This window comes from Takifugu rubripes, chromosome 19 (genome assembly GCF_901000725.2).
Source record: "Takifugu rubripes chromosome 19, fTakRub1.2, whole genome shotgun sequence".
NCBI classification, from domain to species: Eukaryota; Metazoa; Chordata; class Actinopteri; order Tetraodontiformes; family Tetraodontidae; genus Takifugu; species Takifugu rubripes.
Genome location: NC_042303.1, coordinates 2,901,705 through 2,919,644, shown reverse-complemented (window position 1 = coordinate 2,919,644; position 17,940 = coordinate 2,901,705). Strand labels below are relative to the sequence as shown.

Below are 17,940 nucleotides of genomic sequence, written 5' to 3'. Positions count from 1 at the left end.
TGGAAGCTTTTGTGGATGACAACATGTGCGCACTTCCTTAGAAAAGACTCTCTACGCTCTTAAAAATGAAAAACGTCCTTTTGTATCCAAAAAGGTGTTGCGGCAAATCTCAAAGCCCCGGGCACGTGCTCAATATTTGAGATGCTATTCCGAGCGCGTAGCGCTTCATGGAAATGAAAACTCAGTCCTTTAATGAGCCAAAAACTCACTATTGTGTGGAAACCTGGACACTTCTGACTGTGGGGACCCACAGAGCAGAGCAAAGATCACCGAGCGCAGCTGAGAGACCCGCTAGGCAACGCGTTTAAAGGGATCTAATCATTTAATCTAATCTTAAAACGCAAACATAGTCATGAAAGGGTCACTGTTAGCTCACCCTATCATATATCATCCAGTGTTATTTGTGTGGACATTACTCACAAGAGTAAGGAAACATAACAAAATTAACAAAACCTTTCTGAGCATTTCTGTACGTGTGCTTGCGTGTCCTTGTTGCATTATCTAAATATGAACATTTGTTCGGTTATTTTCCATTATGGACCATTTTCATTCTTCTCAAGCACCTCTAGAGTCTGCTCTGTCTTTAAGAGTGCACTATTTCCTCATTACATGCAACATGTGCTGCCGTGTCAGGCGAAGGCAATCTGGAGCCCACACACTAGTGATGGTTATATCAACCAGCATGTTTGGAATGGCAGTGTTATTTTCACTTTCACTTACTTTTGAGTAGACACTCACTTGTCTCGGGAAAAAAAAACAACCCTGCATCCATCTATCTCGCTGTTTTCTCACAGACTAGTGAGAAGAAAACATGCCAAATCCACATTTAGGTGCTTATTTTTAAGTAATTTGTTCCACCTGTGTCCAGAAGGCTCTTCTAAATTAGCTAACCCTAGCTAAGCAGCACAGCAGCTGCTATATGTCCGTTGTCCCCTTTTCTCCTGCGAGAGTGTCTTCCTATCCAAATATAGTCACTTACATTGTATCAGCATCCAAACATGAAAGAAGACGCTGTGTTCGGGCTCAAATACAAGACCTCATTGGCTGGTGTCAAATCTCTTCCGTTGTATGAAGCAACTCGCTCTGATGTTGCTTTGTGGCACTTCAATATGTAAAATAAAGGAATAAAGTGCATCCTAAACCTGCCATTTTTGCTTATTTGATTGGTTTGTTTTTTCTACCTTTTAAAAATTATTTTGATCATTATTTTCTGGATTGTTTATTTTCTAGCTTCTTGAGTTCTCCTACTCCTTGGATAAGACTTGGAACATCTTTGAAAACGCTTTCTAGGGCCCAGATTTGGCTAACAGGGCCTTGTTACAGGACCGTTGATTGGAGACGTTGACAAGACAACTCTAGAAATTAATCCAAATTTCACATGTTTTTCCTATTTTTTCCAATTGCAAAGGCAACTCAGTTTGCACCTACCTGACATAGTTCAGCGGTGTCCCTAGGTGGCACCGTGACGCATACTTCAGCAGATGTCAAAGCGCCACCTAGGGACACCGCTGATGAAGACAGAAGTACACTAGCGAACAAATGAAAAAATAATTACCTCTGTATCTGACACAAAAGAATGAAATATTAAAGCTAAAGAATGTCAGAGTCGGATAGCAGTGAGCTTGATAATTGAGCCTCGCTGAGAACACGATGAGAAAAGAGAACAACGGCTTGGTTTTATCTCTCATCTCAAGGATAACGTCTCCAGGCTGTGTGAGACAATCAAAACAAGAAAGAAGGATTTACAAAGGTAATCAAACTGGTGCCGACTATAAAAAAGGGCCTTTTGTTTTTATTAAACTCATTGGTTAAATTGTTCATTTCTTTAGGATGACTCGCTGTTCATGTGGGGACGATGCTGACGTGCAGCTAGCAGCGCTACACGATGAACGATACCTTTATAAACAATATAATGACACCTTTGCCACCCCTCTTCCGCACCGATAGTGTCTGTTCTTGGCGTCCATCTGAGAGCAAATATTGAAGTTGTTCATGAGCATATTTACGGCTTTGATTAGCTTCATCCTGGCGGGAGATTTTAAGGAGCGCACATATGAAGGTGATACATCTGTGGCCATCATTGCTGACCCCAGATGCGGCTGGGATGGGCTCCGGGATCCTCCGCTCAACTTTGGTGGTCTTCATCTGTCGTTCTCTCTTCCTTCCTTTTGTTTTATTTAATGAATATAAATAGTAATGCGACTTTCCTTCTTTCTATTTCCAGGATATTTGACGGTCACCATCGAACCCCTGCCTCCTATGGTTGCTGGAGAGGCGGTTACTCTCAAGTGCAACTTCAAAACTGATGGAAGGCTTCGAGAAATAGTTTGGTACAGGGTGAGTAAACCTACTAACGGATTCCATCCAGATGATGACAAAAGGTTTCTTACCGCCCTCCTCTGATGTTGGGCTGCGTTCTAAGACGTTGTACTGTTTGTACATTTACAATGGAAACTTAACTAAACTCCACTGCCACATGGAAATCTGCTCCTTCCACAGCTGTTCAGTCATCATTGGATTGATGATATGCGGAACATGCACATTTCTCTTATCGAATCACTGATTCATATAGCTTCTGTTCCACCCAAGATGGTTTCGAAGTACTCTGCTGTACTGAGACCTTCAGCCTGACCCCAACGCGAGCAGCAGTGGTGAGGAAAGGGACAGCATGTAGCCACGTCCCCAGAAACCACTGAGGTGACAGAAAATCTGGAGCTAATTGAGTAGCTCCAGAACTACCGCAGGAAGCTAGCTCATAGATGGAGGTTAGGGAGAGTCCGTCTCCCAAGGGTCTCAGCCAGCCATTTTCCTTTCAGAGATTCTGGCTACCACATGCAAACCAGCACTCAGAAAAGTGGTCTGCTGGGGTGGTAGCATGCTCTCAGCTTGGCCTCTGATGACCCTGCGGGTCAGGAGAAGCTCGTCTGTTCTGGATATGATGGGCAGCCAGAGAAGTGAAGCCAGGAGTTATGATCTCTCTAATTAATTCATCTCAGAAGTCTCGCTGCAGTATTTGGGATGAGCTGAAGGCTTCTCCAAGAATTGTTGGGACAAGCTGCAAATGTGCGCACAGCTGGCCCAGCCTAATATCCACACTGCTGAGGTGTGCATGCTGTTTGACAAATACTCCAGTGGATTTTTTTTAAAATGGAGAGAACGCCAGCAACATCAGCACTTGGTTACAGTTTACTGCCAAGACTGAACTGTGTCCATGGAGTAAATTCCAATTCCCCACTTTTATTGCTGTGGAATAAAACGGTGCCTTTGAAACCATCCTAGCATGTGTTGACCTTCACTTCCTGCAGTAACTCAGCAGGCAGAGGTTGCTTCCTTATGTTTCTGTGTTTATTGACGAAAAGGTTCTACTAAAATAAAGATTCCTATACTTGGAATTCCCATCATAAAAGGAAAAGGTTGCAACCAGAAAGTCTAATCCATCCAGTGGCCTCTGCTCAGCACGATTTATAAATTAATGTATTCTCCAAACTTGGCGGCCAAGATGTCTTTAATCATCTCATTTTACTCGTCTAAACGCTTCTGACTTCTTACTTTAACCATCTATTTAAATGTTGCTGGCGGTTTTTACTCATTTGGGAAACCTTGCATCCAATCAAAGAATGGCCGGTCCGACAGGGGTCAAACACACTAAATATTTCAGCAAGTGCTCACTTTTGCTGCTGTATCCTGACATGCTGTTTGAAGACTGCTTTCAATGCATAACAGACTCAATTAGAGTGTTAGAGGAAGTACGTATGATAAATGCCATTATTTAAATGCCAGTTTTTCACGCCTTGGTGAATCGGAGTTGCCAAAATGCTCCTTTATACACTGCTCAAAAAAATGAGAGGAACACTTAAAAAACACATCAGATCTAAACAGGGGGGAAAATGATCTTGAATATCTTTCCTGATAAAAAGTAGGTGATGTATTAGTAACAAAATGATGCCACATTATTTGATAGAAATGAAAATGATCACCCTATAGAGGGGGCAAATCAAAGACACCCCAAAAATAAAAGTGAAAAAATGATGCAGCAGATTGGTCCATTTTGCCAAAATGTCATTGTAGCAACTCAAAATGATTCTCAGTAGTTTGTGTGGTCCCCACGTGCTTGTACAAATGCCTGACAACATCAGGGCATGCTCCTAATGAGACAACAAATGGTGTCCTGGGGGATCTCCTCCCAGATCTGGACCAGGGCATCACTGAGCTCCTGGACAGTCTGAAGATCAACCTGGCGGCGCTGGATGGATCTAAACATAATGTCCCAGAGGTGTTCTATTGGGTTTAGGTCAGGTGAACATGGGGGCCAGTCAATGGTATCAATTCCTTCATCCTCCAGGAACTGCCTGCATACTCTAGCTACATGAGGTCGGGTATTGTTTGGTGATAAACATTCACACCAGTGGCCTGATGGAGGTCATTTTCTAGGGCTCTGGCAGTGCTCATCCTGTTCCTCCTTGCACAAAGGAGCAGATACCGATCCTGCTGAGGGTTTAAGGACCTTCTGCCCAATAGTTGTCCTTGCGCGTATGGAGAGATGCCGCCTCCTCATAAAGCGAAAACACCAAGACGGACCTCCTTAGAAGTGCTCAATGTCCATTTCTTCAGCAATCGCTTTGGCCTTTGGTGACAGTAGAGACGCCCCTTCCAGTTGTTCGCTGTTCCACAACCAACTGTTCCACTCGGTCTTCCAGCTCGGGCCACCTTGCTTCGTTCCCGCGGAAACGCAGCTTCGTCTTCCTTACTTTCGTTCACTTTCTTCTTTTCTCCACTTTCTGACCATGGACTCATGTAAAATGTCTTGCAGCTGTTCGATTGCCATTTTCAGCCGCATCTTCAATGGCCTGCAGTTTAAAGTAAGCCCCATACGCGTGTCGCTTGACCGACGCCATTTTAGGGGATCCTTACGCGTAGGTGTGCCGCTAATCGATGGGCGGAGCGTTTACCGTAGTGCACCTACCAAAGGCACACAGCAAATTTTGGAACTCAGTCCACACACAAGGCGCACCATATCATAAGGCGCACCGTCGATTTTTGAGAAAATCTCAGTGTTTTAGGTGCGCCTTATAGTTGTGAAAATACGGTACTCTGATTAAAAAGTGTTCCTCTAATTTTTTTGAGCAGTGTATTTAAAAACAGAGAAAATCGATGCTGAACAAGTCTGTGGTTTCCTCCTCATGAGCTTTTTCCCTTTTCATTCTTAATCTGAATACAGTCTTTAAATTATTGTAGATTTTTAAAATACATTTTTCACCTCTCTCGTCTCCTCTCTCATCTCCTCTCATCATCACTCTCGGGGCCACGGGCAGGGTCCACAGTGGGTGAAGGCATTTTTTTATAGTGATTTCATCCCCTAGCCAAGTGTGGACGTTCATGTGACGCATAGCACCGCATGAACATTTGCAGTGTGCTGCGAATTATGTCAGAGTATGGATTCAAGTGTAAGGATATCTGTCCTCCTGTAACACTTTCTCAAATATTCCTGATGGATCGTTTTACTGGGAGATGCTAATGCTCCTTTTTTTCATCTGGCTGTATGAAAGTCAGGACTAGAGGATTGTATACTCACCACTAACAGTATAAAATGAAGTCTTGGTACATAGGAACACCAGGAAGGCCATCCAGAGCATCACCTCCAACCTCAACATGGGCCTGGGATATTCTGGGATATTCTACTTGATAATGAAAAGAATCTTGGAAAGGTGTCGCCTTGTTTTCTGACACAGCTGCCAGCTGGACTACCTCCCCGGTCTCAGCTCTCTTCAGTCCGCCAGAACTCCATATCTGCATTCATATGTTTGCACTAATTATGTGGTCGCACTTTGACTTTGTGTAGACAGTAATTTGTCAAACTGATTGCAGAAGCAGTGTTTCCGAAGCAGGGGTTGTGCCTCTCGATAAATGATCTCCTTCTCCAGAGAGTGAGCAGCCAAAAATCGCACATCTCCACGTGCACACAGCTAAACACATTTCTCCGCTGTCAGTTTTTAATTGTTTTTCAGTCACCTTTTTAATTAAATCTCCACCCAAATAGCCACCCCTGTTTAAATGTCATGCAAATTCTCTCTAACATCCTTGGAGCTGGTTAGCTGGTTAGCGATGATATTTGGGGGGAGCAAAACTCCGTGGTTTATGGCGAATGCTGTTGTTTAGGATGAGCAATAACCGCCACAAGTCAGTTTCAATCATTAGCTATTGCCTGTCAAATTTTAACGTAGCCATCTGCTTCTATATATTCAGGTTATAGAAGTGCTTGTAAAACTTGTTTTTATAACCAAGCAATGAAGTGTAATAGTTTTAGGTAACTGTCTATATAAGAATGTTCAAATAACATCTGTTAATTCTGGAAACAAGAGAGCAGAAATATGAGACCACCATGCTGGGAGGTTTATTTCCACTAAGCACATTCTTTTTGCACCATCTTAGGTTTGGTTAGGCGTTCTTGTCTTGTCTTGTCTCAAAAAAAGCACAAATGGCATTTCAAGTAATTGCTTTGGCTCTTTTTAATATACATCAGGAGATTGAAAATAACATTTGTCTGAAAGAGTAAAAAACAAAAAAGAAGAAAATGCTTCACTCCGCACATTACGTGATTATCCCAGTTAATAATATTTTTCCTGTGCTTCACCATTAATTGATTAGAAATCAAACATTTGCGCACCTGTAGACAAGTGGACACACAAGTAAAATGGTATCATGTATATATGACAGCCCAGTTATTCTAGTAGCTAATAATTCACACAGTACTGTGATGAACATCTGCATTATGCTGAAGATGTTGCCATGCTCAGCAGAAAATATTGAAATTGTATACTTAGTCTGCATTTAAAAATGTGAACAAAGAGCATGTTTATTTACTGCCGCCAACCACCAGAGAGCACTCGCTATACTTTGGCGTCCCTATCAGGGAGACCTCGTGTTGCCCGTCTTGAGATCTGCTCCCCAGTCACACATGTTGTCACGTGCACATGACATTATCTAAGAAAAATGGTCAGAACCACTTTAAGGACATAAAGTAAAACTCTCATTTGTTTAAAGTGGCCTCTGGTGTAGAACAACAAGCTTTTTAAATGTTCTTTCCTTCACTAGCATTTTGGTGAAGCCACTTCCTGTCCAGTCCCATGATCCAGTCACCTGATCACTACATCAGGACAGATGTTATAGTATACGTTACTTAGCGACGTAACGAGTTTAGGTCCGTCATAAAACTAGATCTGTAATAGTTATATAATAGTTATTCAGTTTTTGTAACATAACACCAATAGTAGTTCCCCAGAGACTGATTTCAAAAAGTGCTTCCGTTACCACACCAAGCAAAAATAACCTTATCTGTTGTTTTTTTTTACAATACAGTATACCTTTAACCTTTGATCACAAGATGATCAAAAATAAACAGTTTTTTTATATTACAGTGTTTGAAGCACTAATGAGGCCATGAAATCATTGCTTTTCAGTGAATAAGGTTTTATCCCCTCAACCTGATTCTAACAAAAATGAAAATCACACAAGAGCGTAAAAAAACACGTGAACATGGCGACTCGTTTGCACCTCCTTACTAAGGAGGAGTTGATTTACCTTCTCCAGCACGGCTCCCACATGTTGAGCACCTCCCTGCAGCCGGTGGGGTCTCCGTGGGACCTCCCAGAGGTAGTGAAGCACAGACCAACCCCAACAACAAACTAAGCAAAAATGCTCTACAGCAACTTCAAATCATGATTATTTACACGATTATGTAAATGTCTTTATAGTGGGGAGAAAACTAAGGCAAAGGACACCGAGTTCAATACAAGTAAAAGACTTAATTGGAAATATTGGGGAAAATGTGAGAAACCATGAGCATAAACAGATACACTGATATAGGCATAAAACTTGAACTGTAAAATGAATAAAAGGGAAGAACAGATCGTGGCAGGAGCCCTCCAGCAGCAAGCTGTGTATATGGGTGGAGCGGTGGGAGGTGAGTACATGTTACTCTGCAAAAGAGTGGGGGGACGAGATGAAGGGGGGCTTCAGAAAGTCTTCCCTGCCTGGGGGCACAGGAGAACTGTATCCAGGAGGCGCTTAAGGAATGCTAGGGAGCCGCTAAAGCAGTAAAACTTATACAACCTCTCAAAGTGAACAAAGCCAAGTATTTTTATAACCTTTCTGGGATTCAGGCTGCTGGCTAAATGGTGGCTACAATCATGCGCAGCGATCCAACCTAGCTAACGTCCCCATTAACACAACACATTTTGCAATTCTTTCCCCATTTAAAATGCTATGTAGACCAAATGGAACTCAAAGAGGATGGGTTCTCGCCACCCACCACGTAGCGTAACGTCTCGTGGGCCTTTTGTGCGAGTTCTGCAGCCTCGACACACTGCTGCTATCTTAAACAAGGCAGGAGTGCAGTGGATTTAAATGCTCGCCAGCTGCTTAGAGACAAGCCAGAACTTATTGGCTTCCAGCAAAACGTGAACTTAATACTCATCTTTTGAAACAGAGATATGTGGCTCTGCACATGTCCTGATACAAACTGCGCAGCCTTACAGCAACGCTGCTATTTTAAAACAACAGTGAGACCCAACTGCACCGCACATCGCTGAGATCTGGCAACGCCTTTGGCCACCGGTTAGGTCTTTCAGCTTTGCCGTGGCCCACATTTTGACAAATCCCATTACAGCTGCTGCTACTGTCAACTCACAATATGCAGCAATGCAAATGACATATTTGGTGACACTCTGCCAAGAAATGAATGTGCTATACCTGCGGGCAGCGCGTCACTGGAATTAGTGTCATCGTGCACTCCAGATGCACGAGCAAAGCGTATAACTGGACTCGGTTCTCCAAGAGTGAAGTATCCTTCCAGTCACAAATTCACGTCCTTCATGGAATATGTTGTGTTAAAAAGAATCTGAAAATATTCAAGACACAGTTGCCTGGGCAACGGAGAACTACCAGCACATTTTTTGAAAAAGAGAGCATATACGCACACTGCACACTCTTAGGGGGGGGGGCTTTTGGATGTATAACTTCCTGCTGTTAAATCCCCCAGGTCCAACTGTGTGGGTTTAGAAAAAGCGCGTCTCCCTTTTGTTGCAATCTACTGCGTACCCAGCTCAGCCAGACACTTCTGGATTAGACCAAGAACTTTATGGAAATCAGTTATTAGCAAAACTAGCAGATCATCAATGTAAAAAGTAGTATTACTTTGAACCGTGATCAGCTGATCCAGAATTGTGCACTTATAGTTGACGCCCTAATCTACCCCTGCAAGCGTGTGGGAACATTCTCAGTCATCAGGGATGAAGGGTTTAAAGGAATTCAACTGGATTTAAGTCTTTTAACGAGGCCTCACCTGTTAGCCATTAACTAACTGGTGCCAATCCCAGACTTTTTTCCTGCAGTTTAGTGATTGCTGGTTGTTGGTGGTAATTAGCATTATTAAAAGGTGAGTCATCATGTGATGTTGGGTGTGAGAGGTTGTGAAACCATCTGGCGGGGGTCCCCGGGACAGCAGTGGCTTTTTCCAGTTAAACAAAGGTGCATCTTTCCCTCCTCTTTCCTCTCTGAACATGAACATTGCTGTCATCAAATATCACACGATGGCCTGAACAGAGGTATTGCTAAATCGTCTCTAACCAAGACGTTGATTCGTGCTGTTCCACGTTCACATGCATGAGTACTGCATCCTAGAACTTGTTAAAATGAAGCAAAATGAACGAGCGTAAATAAGCCCATTATTTTAAAATGCCAACATTGCTTGGCCTGTGGCTCAATGGTGCATTTTCCCAGAATTCCTGGTGTTTCAGATGGAATACAACAAAAGCTTACTGATGCTTATGTTTGACACAGGTTATCCATACATAACTAGCATGTTCTTTCATATGGAGTTGTGGAGTGTCACAGGAGTCTGAATACATTCTTATATGCATTATCCAAGGAGGTTTTCTGTGTCAGCTGTTTCACCTTCTATCCAGAAGGCTTCTTCAGTTCAGTTCTTATATATGTTGTGTTATTCAAGCCTAAAGCAGCTGAACAGAATTCTCCTATGCAGTTCCTGAGCTGGGTTAAAGAATCTGCTCGACCGGTTGGCCTCCGCTTATTATATCCATTCAACTTGAAGCCTATACAGCCTATGTATGTGGTTTTATCTTCAAGATGCTACTTTCACCTTTTTAGTTTGCCATGGCCATTTAATGGTAACACGCCTCATCATAACATTTTCCGAGTACATTAGTCCTTTTTCTTTTGTTTTTAAAAAAAATAAAATAAAAGGAAATGCTTGTTCTTGTGACGGTGCAATTTGGACCCAAATGCAGCACTCTGGAAAGCTGGACCGTGGTAATGACTTTTATTAGCACAGGGGCAAAAGGAAGGAACTCAGGCAGACAAGGAAACACAGGAAATAGTCAGTTCTTCAGGCTCAGGGCCCGCACAGAGTCTATGGGTTTCAGGCTCGGGGAGTGGGTCGAGCAGAGCCGGAATGCAGAACCAAGGGGGAAGGACGTAAATCCTCGGAACCATGCAGTTCCACTGACAGCGGGCAGGAGTGACAGACAGGGTCTTATAGGAGAGGAGGCCGACGATGTAGCGGAGCAGACTGGGGACGAGCAGCAGCGACGTCGGGGCCATGCGGAGACGTCAAAACCAGGTGAGCAGACAGGAACCAGAAACACTGAGGCAGGAGTCGTAGTCAGGGGCAGAAAGCAGGTAGGTTGTCCGGGGAGCAGGCGAGGCAGGCAGAACGAAGACAGGCAGGGTCGGTAACGGGGAATCCGGCAGGGAAATAACGCTTGAAAACCTCGCATCAAAGCAGAAGAACAATCTGGCAAAGATTGAGAGTGCAGGGGAGGCTTATAAGCAGGGCTGATTGGGAATAAGCTGCAGCTGTGCTTGCAGGTGAGCGGAGTTGAGCTGACGGGGTGGGAGTGGCTGTCAGGTAGGGTGGAGCAGAGGCAGGGAGAGTGGAAAATTACTGGGGCAGAGGGACAGGAGGGAACTGGGAAAATGGGGCTGTGACAGTTCTTTTTGCACAGTCCAGAGACAGTTTTAGCCTGACACCCGGGGACACTCCGCTCGCCATTTCATTTCCGAGTTTGAATGCGATTTATCTTGGATATGCCATTATTTCGCTTTGTTGAAATGTCCTTTGTGTCCATGCAACAACGTTCCTGCAAGTATGGCCACGTTCTCCCAGTCATGTGCATCCATGGACAGATGACTACTGTATGTGTCCGTGACTCCATTCGCAGCGCTGACATTGTTCTGCTAACATCATAACACAAATATGCCTGCTAGTTTCAGCTGTCAGAAAAGAGCGGAAAAAAGAAAGAAAGATGAGGACATTCAGTGTGACAACCTTTTATATTTTTCTCTTTCTCTGTTATGCACAATGAGTTATTCAGTTAGCGTGCCCAGATTTGCAGGGCTGCCGTCCTCTCCAAAGCACTTGTTTGAGTGTAACATCATTAATAAGGACTGTCTGTGTCTTGCTTCTGCACCTGATTGGACTCAACCCTGCTTCATCAGAAATAATGCTGTCTGTTTGCACCAGAGCAGAACATCTTTATTAAAACCTTAAATGTGGGGAGAGCAAAATTGCATTTTATAAAAGGTGACATTTGTTCTATTCTCTAGACCCACTCCCAGCTATTTGCATGGAAGTGATGCACATTAGCATTCTACAGCCCAAGTAATTCCCTCCTAATGTGGCCGTTGTCTCCTCTTCAACCAAACCCAATTTTTTTTTTTGCCTGCACAGTTCATCTTGATTTTGTTCTCGAATTTTAAGCGCCAACAGTAGCCTAAGGAGCTGCCTTTCCTGCTAGCTGTCAGGAAGCAACCCTTCCCTTTTAGTGCCACGAGCCTTTGTCATCTTTATTAGCCCGTGGTTCCATGATGATTGTAGGAACCCGAAGGGAATATGGGAGATAAGGCGATATGGATCACCACACTGCAATCTTCCCCTGGAGGATTTTGCTGCAGCAAATACGCAGCCTGTTAAACATAGAAGGATAATCACATACTTTGTGTTAGCAAAGTGCAAGATAAGTTCCCTTTTATGCATAAATGCTAATGGCTGGAAAGGGACTGATCACTGCAGGGCCTGTCAGGGAGCGCATGCTGCTAATGGTGGTTGTGATGGGACATTTTCTTTGCTCTGAGATCTCCAGGTATTTATCAAAAGCATAGTCAGACTCTAATTACTTTTAATTAAACAAAGCGGTATATTAAAAAAAAAAAAAATCCACGAAATCATTTGGATTCTCTCTGCTGCTACATGATATTATAATCAGTAGCTTTGGGCTATTTCATGTGTGTGATCTAGACACCTATTACACCGCTACGACCACCCGTTTACGCTCTGGAGGTGATGATGTCACTGGGTGCCACCTACTCACCGGGAGGAATAATCCATATTTGTCACATTACTCTCTTGCTGCTGCAAAAAGATGCAAATGTTTGTGTGCTCTATTGTAACATCTTTATGGATCTGAAAATATAGATTGTGCACATTTACCATCAGTGATTTAGAAGCTGCTTATTAAAGCTGTCATTGTCAACAGGAACATAGTGTTTTGGTTTGTTTTTGGTTTTAAAAGAGGAAGCCAAGATGTCGTCAAGGACCGAGAGGCACCAGCTAGATTAGTGTGAACTGCTGACAAGAGCAAGCTGTCAAAAATATTGATTCTCATCTCAAAATCATCACACAGCTCCATCTTTCTGTGCTGTTCTAGGAATTTCTTTCCTTCTATTTATCGCCTTGAGCTGTCGGAGCTTTTCTGGAGTCAATGGCATGGAAACATGGCTAATAATGGCAGCAGTTTGTAGCAGTTAATATATTAACAAATAAAAAGACTTTAATAGTTACTGGAGAAGATGACGTGAATAAGTTGAGCCAAACTTCTTCTCCGATCAAGGTTCTAATTAAAGGCGTATGGAGTCTTTGAGGTGGACCTGCCTGCGATTTCTGCAGTACAACATTGTGATATTTTATACACAGAGCATCACTGGGGCTTTCACATGGCTATATTCTAAAATCACACTTGGAACTACAGGGTATCAATCAATCAATCTTTATTTATATAGCGTCTTTTACAATCAAAATTGTTTCTAGGCACTTTCCAGAATCCCAGGGCCTGACCCCAACAAGCAACAGTAACAGGAAAAACTCCCCTTTAACAGGAAGAAACCTGGAACAGAACCAGGCTCATATAAGGGGACCCTCCTGCTGATGGCCGGCTGGGTAGAGAGAGAGATTTGATTTTTACAAAATACTTTAATTCACAAATTTACACAGGGCCACAAAACTCCCTGTTTAGAAAACCCACAGAACAACAATAATAACAATAATAATAATCATAACAACAATAATAATAGTAATAATAATAGTTATAATGATAATGATACCACCAACCACAATAAAAATAGATAAATAAATAAATATTAAGAAATCAACAATACAATTTATCCCAACAGGGGGTGTGCAAAGTGCAAAAGATCCTAAAACATTTTTGTGACACCATATGTCCTGGAATTTGCCGATGTCGTTCATCATTTTATAAAACCCAAATTCCAACGTCAGCCTGCACCGGACATTGCAGCGCCACACAGAGGCGGCCTCACTATCCCCAGTTTTTGGAATTTTGTTCTTCCTGGAGACGTAAATTGCCATTTTTGCCTCACCACAGATAAAATTCAGAAGTTGCCACTTGTTGCGAGCGGCTTTTGAGTTGTATCCTGCGCCAAAAATAAAAGTTCTAATAGAAAAGGTTTCCCTAAAACCATTAAAAACACCTTTCATGACATTAAGAAGTACAGTGAGCCTCTCACACTCACTGTACGCGTGGAACACAGTCTCTTGCCTGGAACAAAACGGGCACTGGTCCGACACAGCAGTGTTCATTCTGGAGAGGAGAGCGTTCAGGGCGACAGCCCCATGTAGGATCCTTCACTGGAGGTCCCCAGTCCTCTTCTTCAGGGGCGGCTTGTAAAGGACCCTCCAGCAGGGGCGGGTTCCATCCCCTCCCAGTCGATCAGCCCACACGCTGGTGCTCCTGTTCGACAGTCCTCTCCTGTTTAGTACCCTCACGCAGTCGTCGTATAGGGTCTTTTTATCGACCGCGACTAGGGAGTCTGGTTCGGTCCCCTGGCCGTAGTCTTCAAGGATATGCCTCTCTCTTGTGCTGAGTCTGTTCCTCCATAGCCGAAGCACCCCCTCAGCTGCCTGGGTAGAGCGGATGCCTAACAGGAAACCCACTGCCCCCGCGCCCGTTAGGTCTGGTCCTGCCACAGCCACTACGTGCTGGAGGAGCAAGGTCTGGGTCCGCCACAGTGCAGCCGTCAGCCTCGGCGTGGCTTCGGCCGAGACGTCCAGCCTGGCTCCGTGCACCGTGAGTTCCTTTAGCAGCCAATACAGAGAGTCAGAGCTGGTTCTTTTTTCAACTTTAAAAAGGGCCCATGCCTTAACAACACTTTGATAAAATGGAGGTAGCCGATTTAATTTTGCAGTTAAAAACAGAGCATCATCCAGCCCCAAGTTACTCACCCGTCTGAAGACACATCTGGCCACATCTCTCCACATTAGGTTTTCCGGCCCTGTTAAAAACCTCTGCATGAACTGCATTCTAAAAGCGGCGGTCCTGCTGGCCAGGTGGATGAGGCCCTGTCCTCCCTCCTCTCTAGGCAAGTACAACACCCCCTGCTGGACCCAATGCATGCCGTCCCAGAAGAAAGCCAGAACCCTTGTCTGAAGTTGTGCTAGTAACCCTGAGGGTGGTTCCATGCAACTGAGCCGGTGCCAAAGCACAGAGGCCACCAGGTTATTGAGGACAAGGGTTCTGCTTCTGTACGACATACGGGGGAGGAGCCATTTCCATTTTTGAATTTTTTCTTCTACCAATGTGTCTACCCAATTTTTCTTTTCAGTTTCTTCATCTCCCATAAAAACACCTAGGTACTTTAGGCCGTCCCTCCGTCAGGCAAGATCCTGGGGAAGGACCGGCAGACCCTTTTCCCACTTGCCAATGGCCAGGGCTTCACTCTTGTTCCAGTTGACCCTGGCCGCGGACAGGCGGTTGAATAAAACTGTTAAATTAGATAAAACATCTACATCCCTCTGGCTATGCACCATTATTATTATTTCATCAGCATAGGCAGATAAAACAATTTCTCTGTAAAAGGACGGTAAAAACAGGCCATCTACGCTTGCACGGATCCTAGAGAAAAGGGGTTCGAGGGAGAGCGCGTAGAGCATTCCAGAGAGGGCGCAGCCCTGCCGGACGCCTCTGAAGGGAGCACACAGACTGCCATTGAACTTAAGCATACTCGCAATCTCACAGTACAGGACGCGGATCATCGCTATGAAGCCAGGGCTGAACCCGAACCTCTCCATCACCTTCCAGAGGAACTCGTGTTCAACCCGGTCAAAAGCCTTTTCCTGGTCTAACGAAATGAGACCAGTATCAACGTCCAATGACCTAGAGACTTCCAAAATATCCCGAATTAGGTGGACCTTATCAACTATGGACCTGCTGGGCACACAGTTAGTCTGGTCCTGGTGGATGACCTGCTCCATAGCTTCCCTGAGCGTGGAGCACCACCGCTCTCCTGCAGGACAGTGGCAGGGAACCCGAGGCCAGGCTCTCGTTAAAGACCTCCAGCATGTCGTGGGCCACAATGTCCCAGAAGGCTTTAAAGAAATCTACCATTGACACCTGGAGATTTCCTTCCTTTCATGCTTGGCAGAGCGGCCTGGAGCTCGTCAATTTGCAGTGGCCTGTCCAGCCGCGAGTTTGTCTCCTCAGAGACCCGAGGAAGGTCCCCGCAGAACTCATCGAACAGGCCGTCATCCCTGCAGTAGTCGCTCTCGTATAGGGAGGAAAAGTACTCCACTGCCCGCTGCCTTATCTGGCCCGGCTCCACGAGTTCCTGCCCTGTGCTCAAAAACAGTGAAGGGATTATTAGGTTCTCTCTGCGCTTCTTCTTTAGCCCAAAAAAGAAGCTAAAGGGAGCATCCATCTCAGTGATGTCTTGAATCTGGGACCTGACCAGTGTGCCCTGTACCTGATTGTTCAGCAGGCTGGCCAAGGCCATTTTTTAGATTGGAGGATTTCAATACACCCTCGATCTCCTGTGGAGCTGCCAATCACCTCTAGCTCCACTATCTCTGTCTCTAGGTCTTTTAGGATAAGGATAAGGATAAAAAATTGTATTGATCCCACATCGGGGAAATTGCATGTTACAGCAGTAGCCCGTGGTGTACAATACAGAAAAGTACTAAAATAAAAAAATAAAAACCGACCTGTGTATGTCCTGCGTGGCATTGAGAGTATACTGCTGGCACAGGAGCTGTATCTCTAATTTACCACGGTCCCACCACTGTCCTAAGCACGTAAAATCGGATTATTTCTTTCTAAACTCTGACCAGAAATGACATAAAACCTCTCTGTTGTCCTGGGCTAGGCTGCAGTTAAAATGCCAGTATGCACTCCTGGGCATAATGTTCTTTATAGTGACTTCACCTAAAACCAGCGAGTGATCGGTAAAACCAATTGGCATGATGTTACACTGCCTAAAAACACTGAAGTGATGCCTAAAACAATAAAAACAGTCAAGTCTGGCCGAGGAGATCCTACCGTCACCTAGGCGGGACCAAGTGTATTGCCTGCTGTCTGCGTGCATCCTCCTCCACACATCCACCAGGCCATGAGAATAGGCCAGCTGTCTCAGACAATGTTGCAAGGCTGGATGAGGCTCTGCATGGTCGCGGTCTAAAAGGGAGCGGCGGGCTCCGCCGCCGGCGCGTCCGGGACCGTGCGGCTCAGGCAAGCCCTGGCGAGATGACCCTCCTCGCCGCAGTTGAAACACTTCAGGGCGGAGGACGTCGCAAAAAGGGTATAATCAAAATCGTCTACCCGAACGATGAACCGATAATTAAACTCATCCACCCTGTTATTGAGGATCATATGAACTTGTCTCCGGTGAGACACTACGTTTCTCAGCAGCGGCGATTTGCACCCCGACAGCATCTTCCTAATAGGGAAAACCACTTTCCCATGCCGGGACAGCTCCTTCACAAGAAACTCGTCACTAATAAACGGCGGCACATTGAACAGGGTAATCCGTGCCGCCGGTTGTGTTAGCGGAGTCACTTGGACGGAGTCACTGTCCGCCCACAGTGATCCCCGTCTCCACCAACTTGTTAACTTGTTCCACCTTCTCCAGGAACAATACGACTGCCCTGTTCATTCGGGCGGCGGATTTAACCGAGCTGTGGCCAATTTTTTGGCCCACAGCCTGCGCCACCTCCTCCACACTAAGCACGGAGCCATCTCCCACTTTGACTCCGTGCTTCCGACTCAACCCGGTCAAACCGGCGTTGGCCGCCATGACGGCAGCACGCGGTCGGCCGCCCCACACACTCACCCAAGCACTAATATAAACCCGAAAAACACCACAGTAAATTAAACTATATTATCCAGCATTCACACACAAGAAAGAATAGGAAAAAAAGCGCTTTCACGCAGTTTTCGCTCGCTCACTATTCCGCTCACACACGTCTCACCCAGAGAAGAGAAGAGAGGAGAGGAGAGGACAGGTAGAGGAGAAGTAGAGGAGAGGAGAAGAGAAGAGAGGTAGAGGAGAGGTAGAGGAGAGGGAGAGGAGAAGAGAAGAGAGGAGAAGGAGAGGAGAGGTAGAGGAGAGAATAGGCATAGATCACAGAAAATACATACAGAAATACATTACATTAAGTAAACTAAGTTGCCAATAGAGTCAAGTTGAGAGTTGAGTTGAGTTGGGTAGCAGAGTTGGGTAGCAGATTAATCATCAATAACTACTGACAATAATCGAACTGTGCAGAATATGTTTATTTTTTTATGTTTTGTTGCAGAGCTGAAAGGCTCATGATGAATGTATCCATTTAAGCATATATTTGCACCTAAATCGTAAAAT

General features: G+C 44.8%; 1 protein-coding gene across 1 annotated transcript in view; it reads left to right on the top strand.

Moving 5' to 3' along the window:
• igsf21a (immunoglobin superfamily, member 21a) overlaps positions 1-17,940 on the top strand; it is a 119,120-nt gene that overhangs the window by 33,721 nt on the left and 67,459 nt on the right. The window contains exon 2 of the mRNA XM_003973035.3: positions 2,225-2,337. Within this exon, the coding sequence (XP_003973084.1) occupies positions 2,225-2,337 (113 nt within the window). The remainder of the gene's footprint in view (positions 1-2,224; positions 2,338-17,940) is intronic.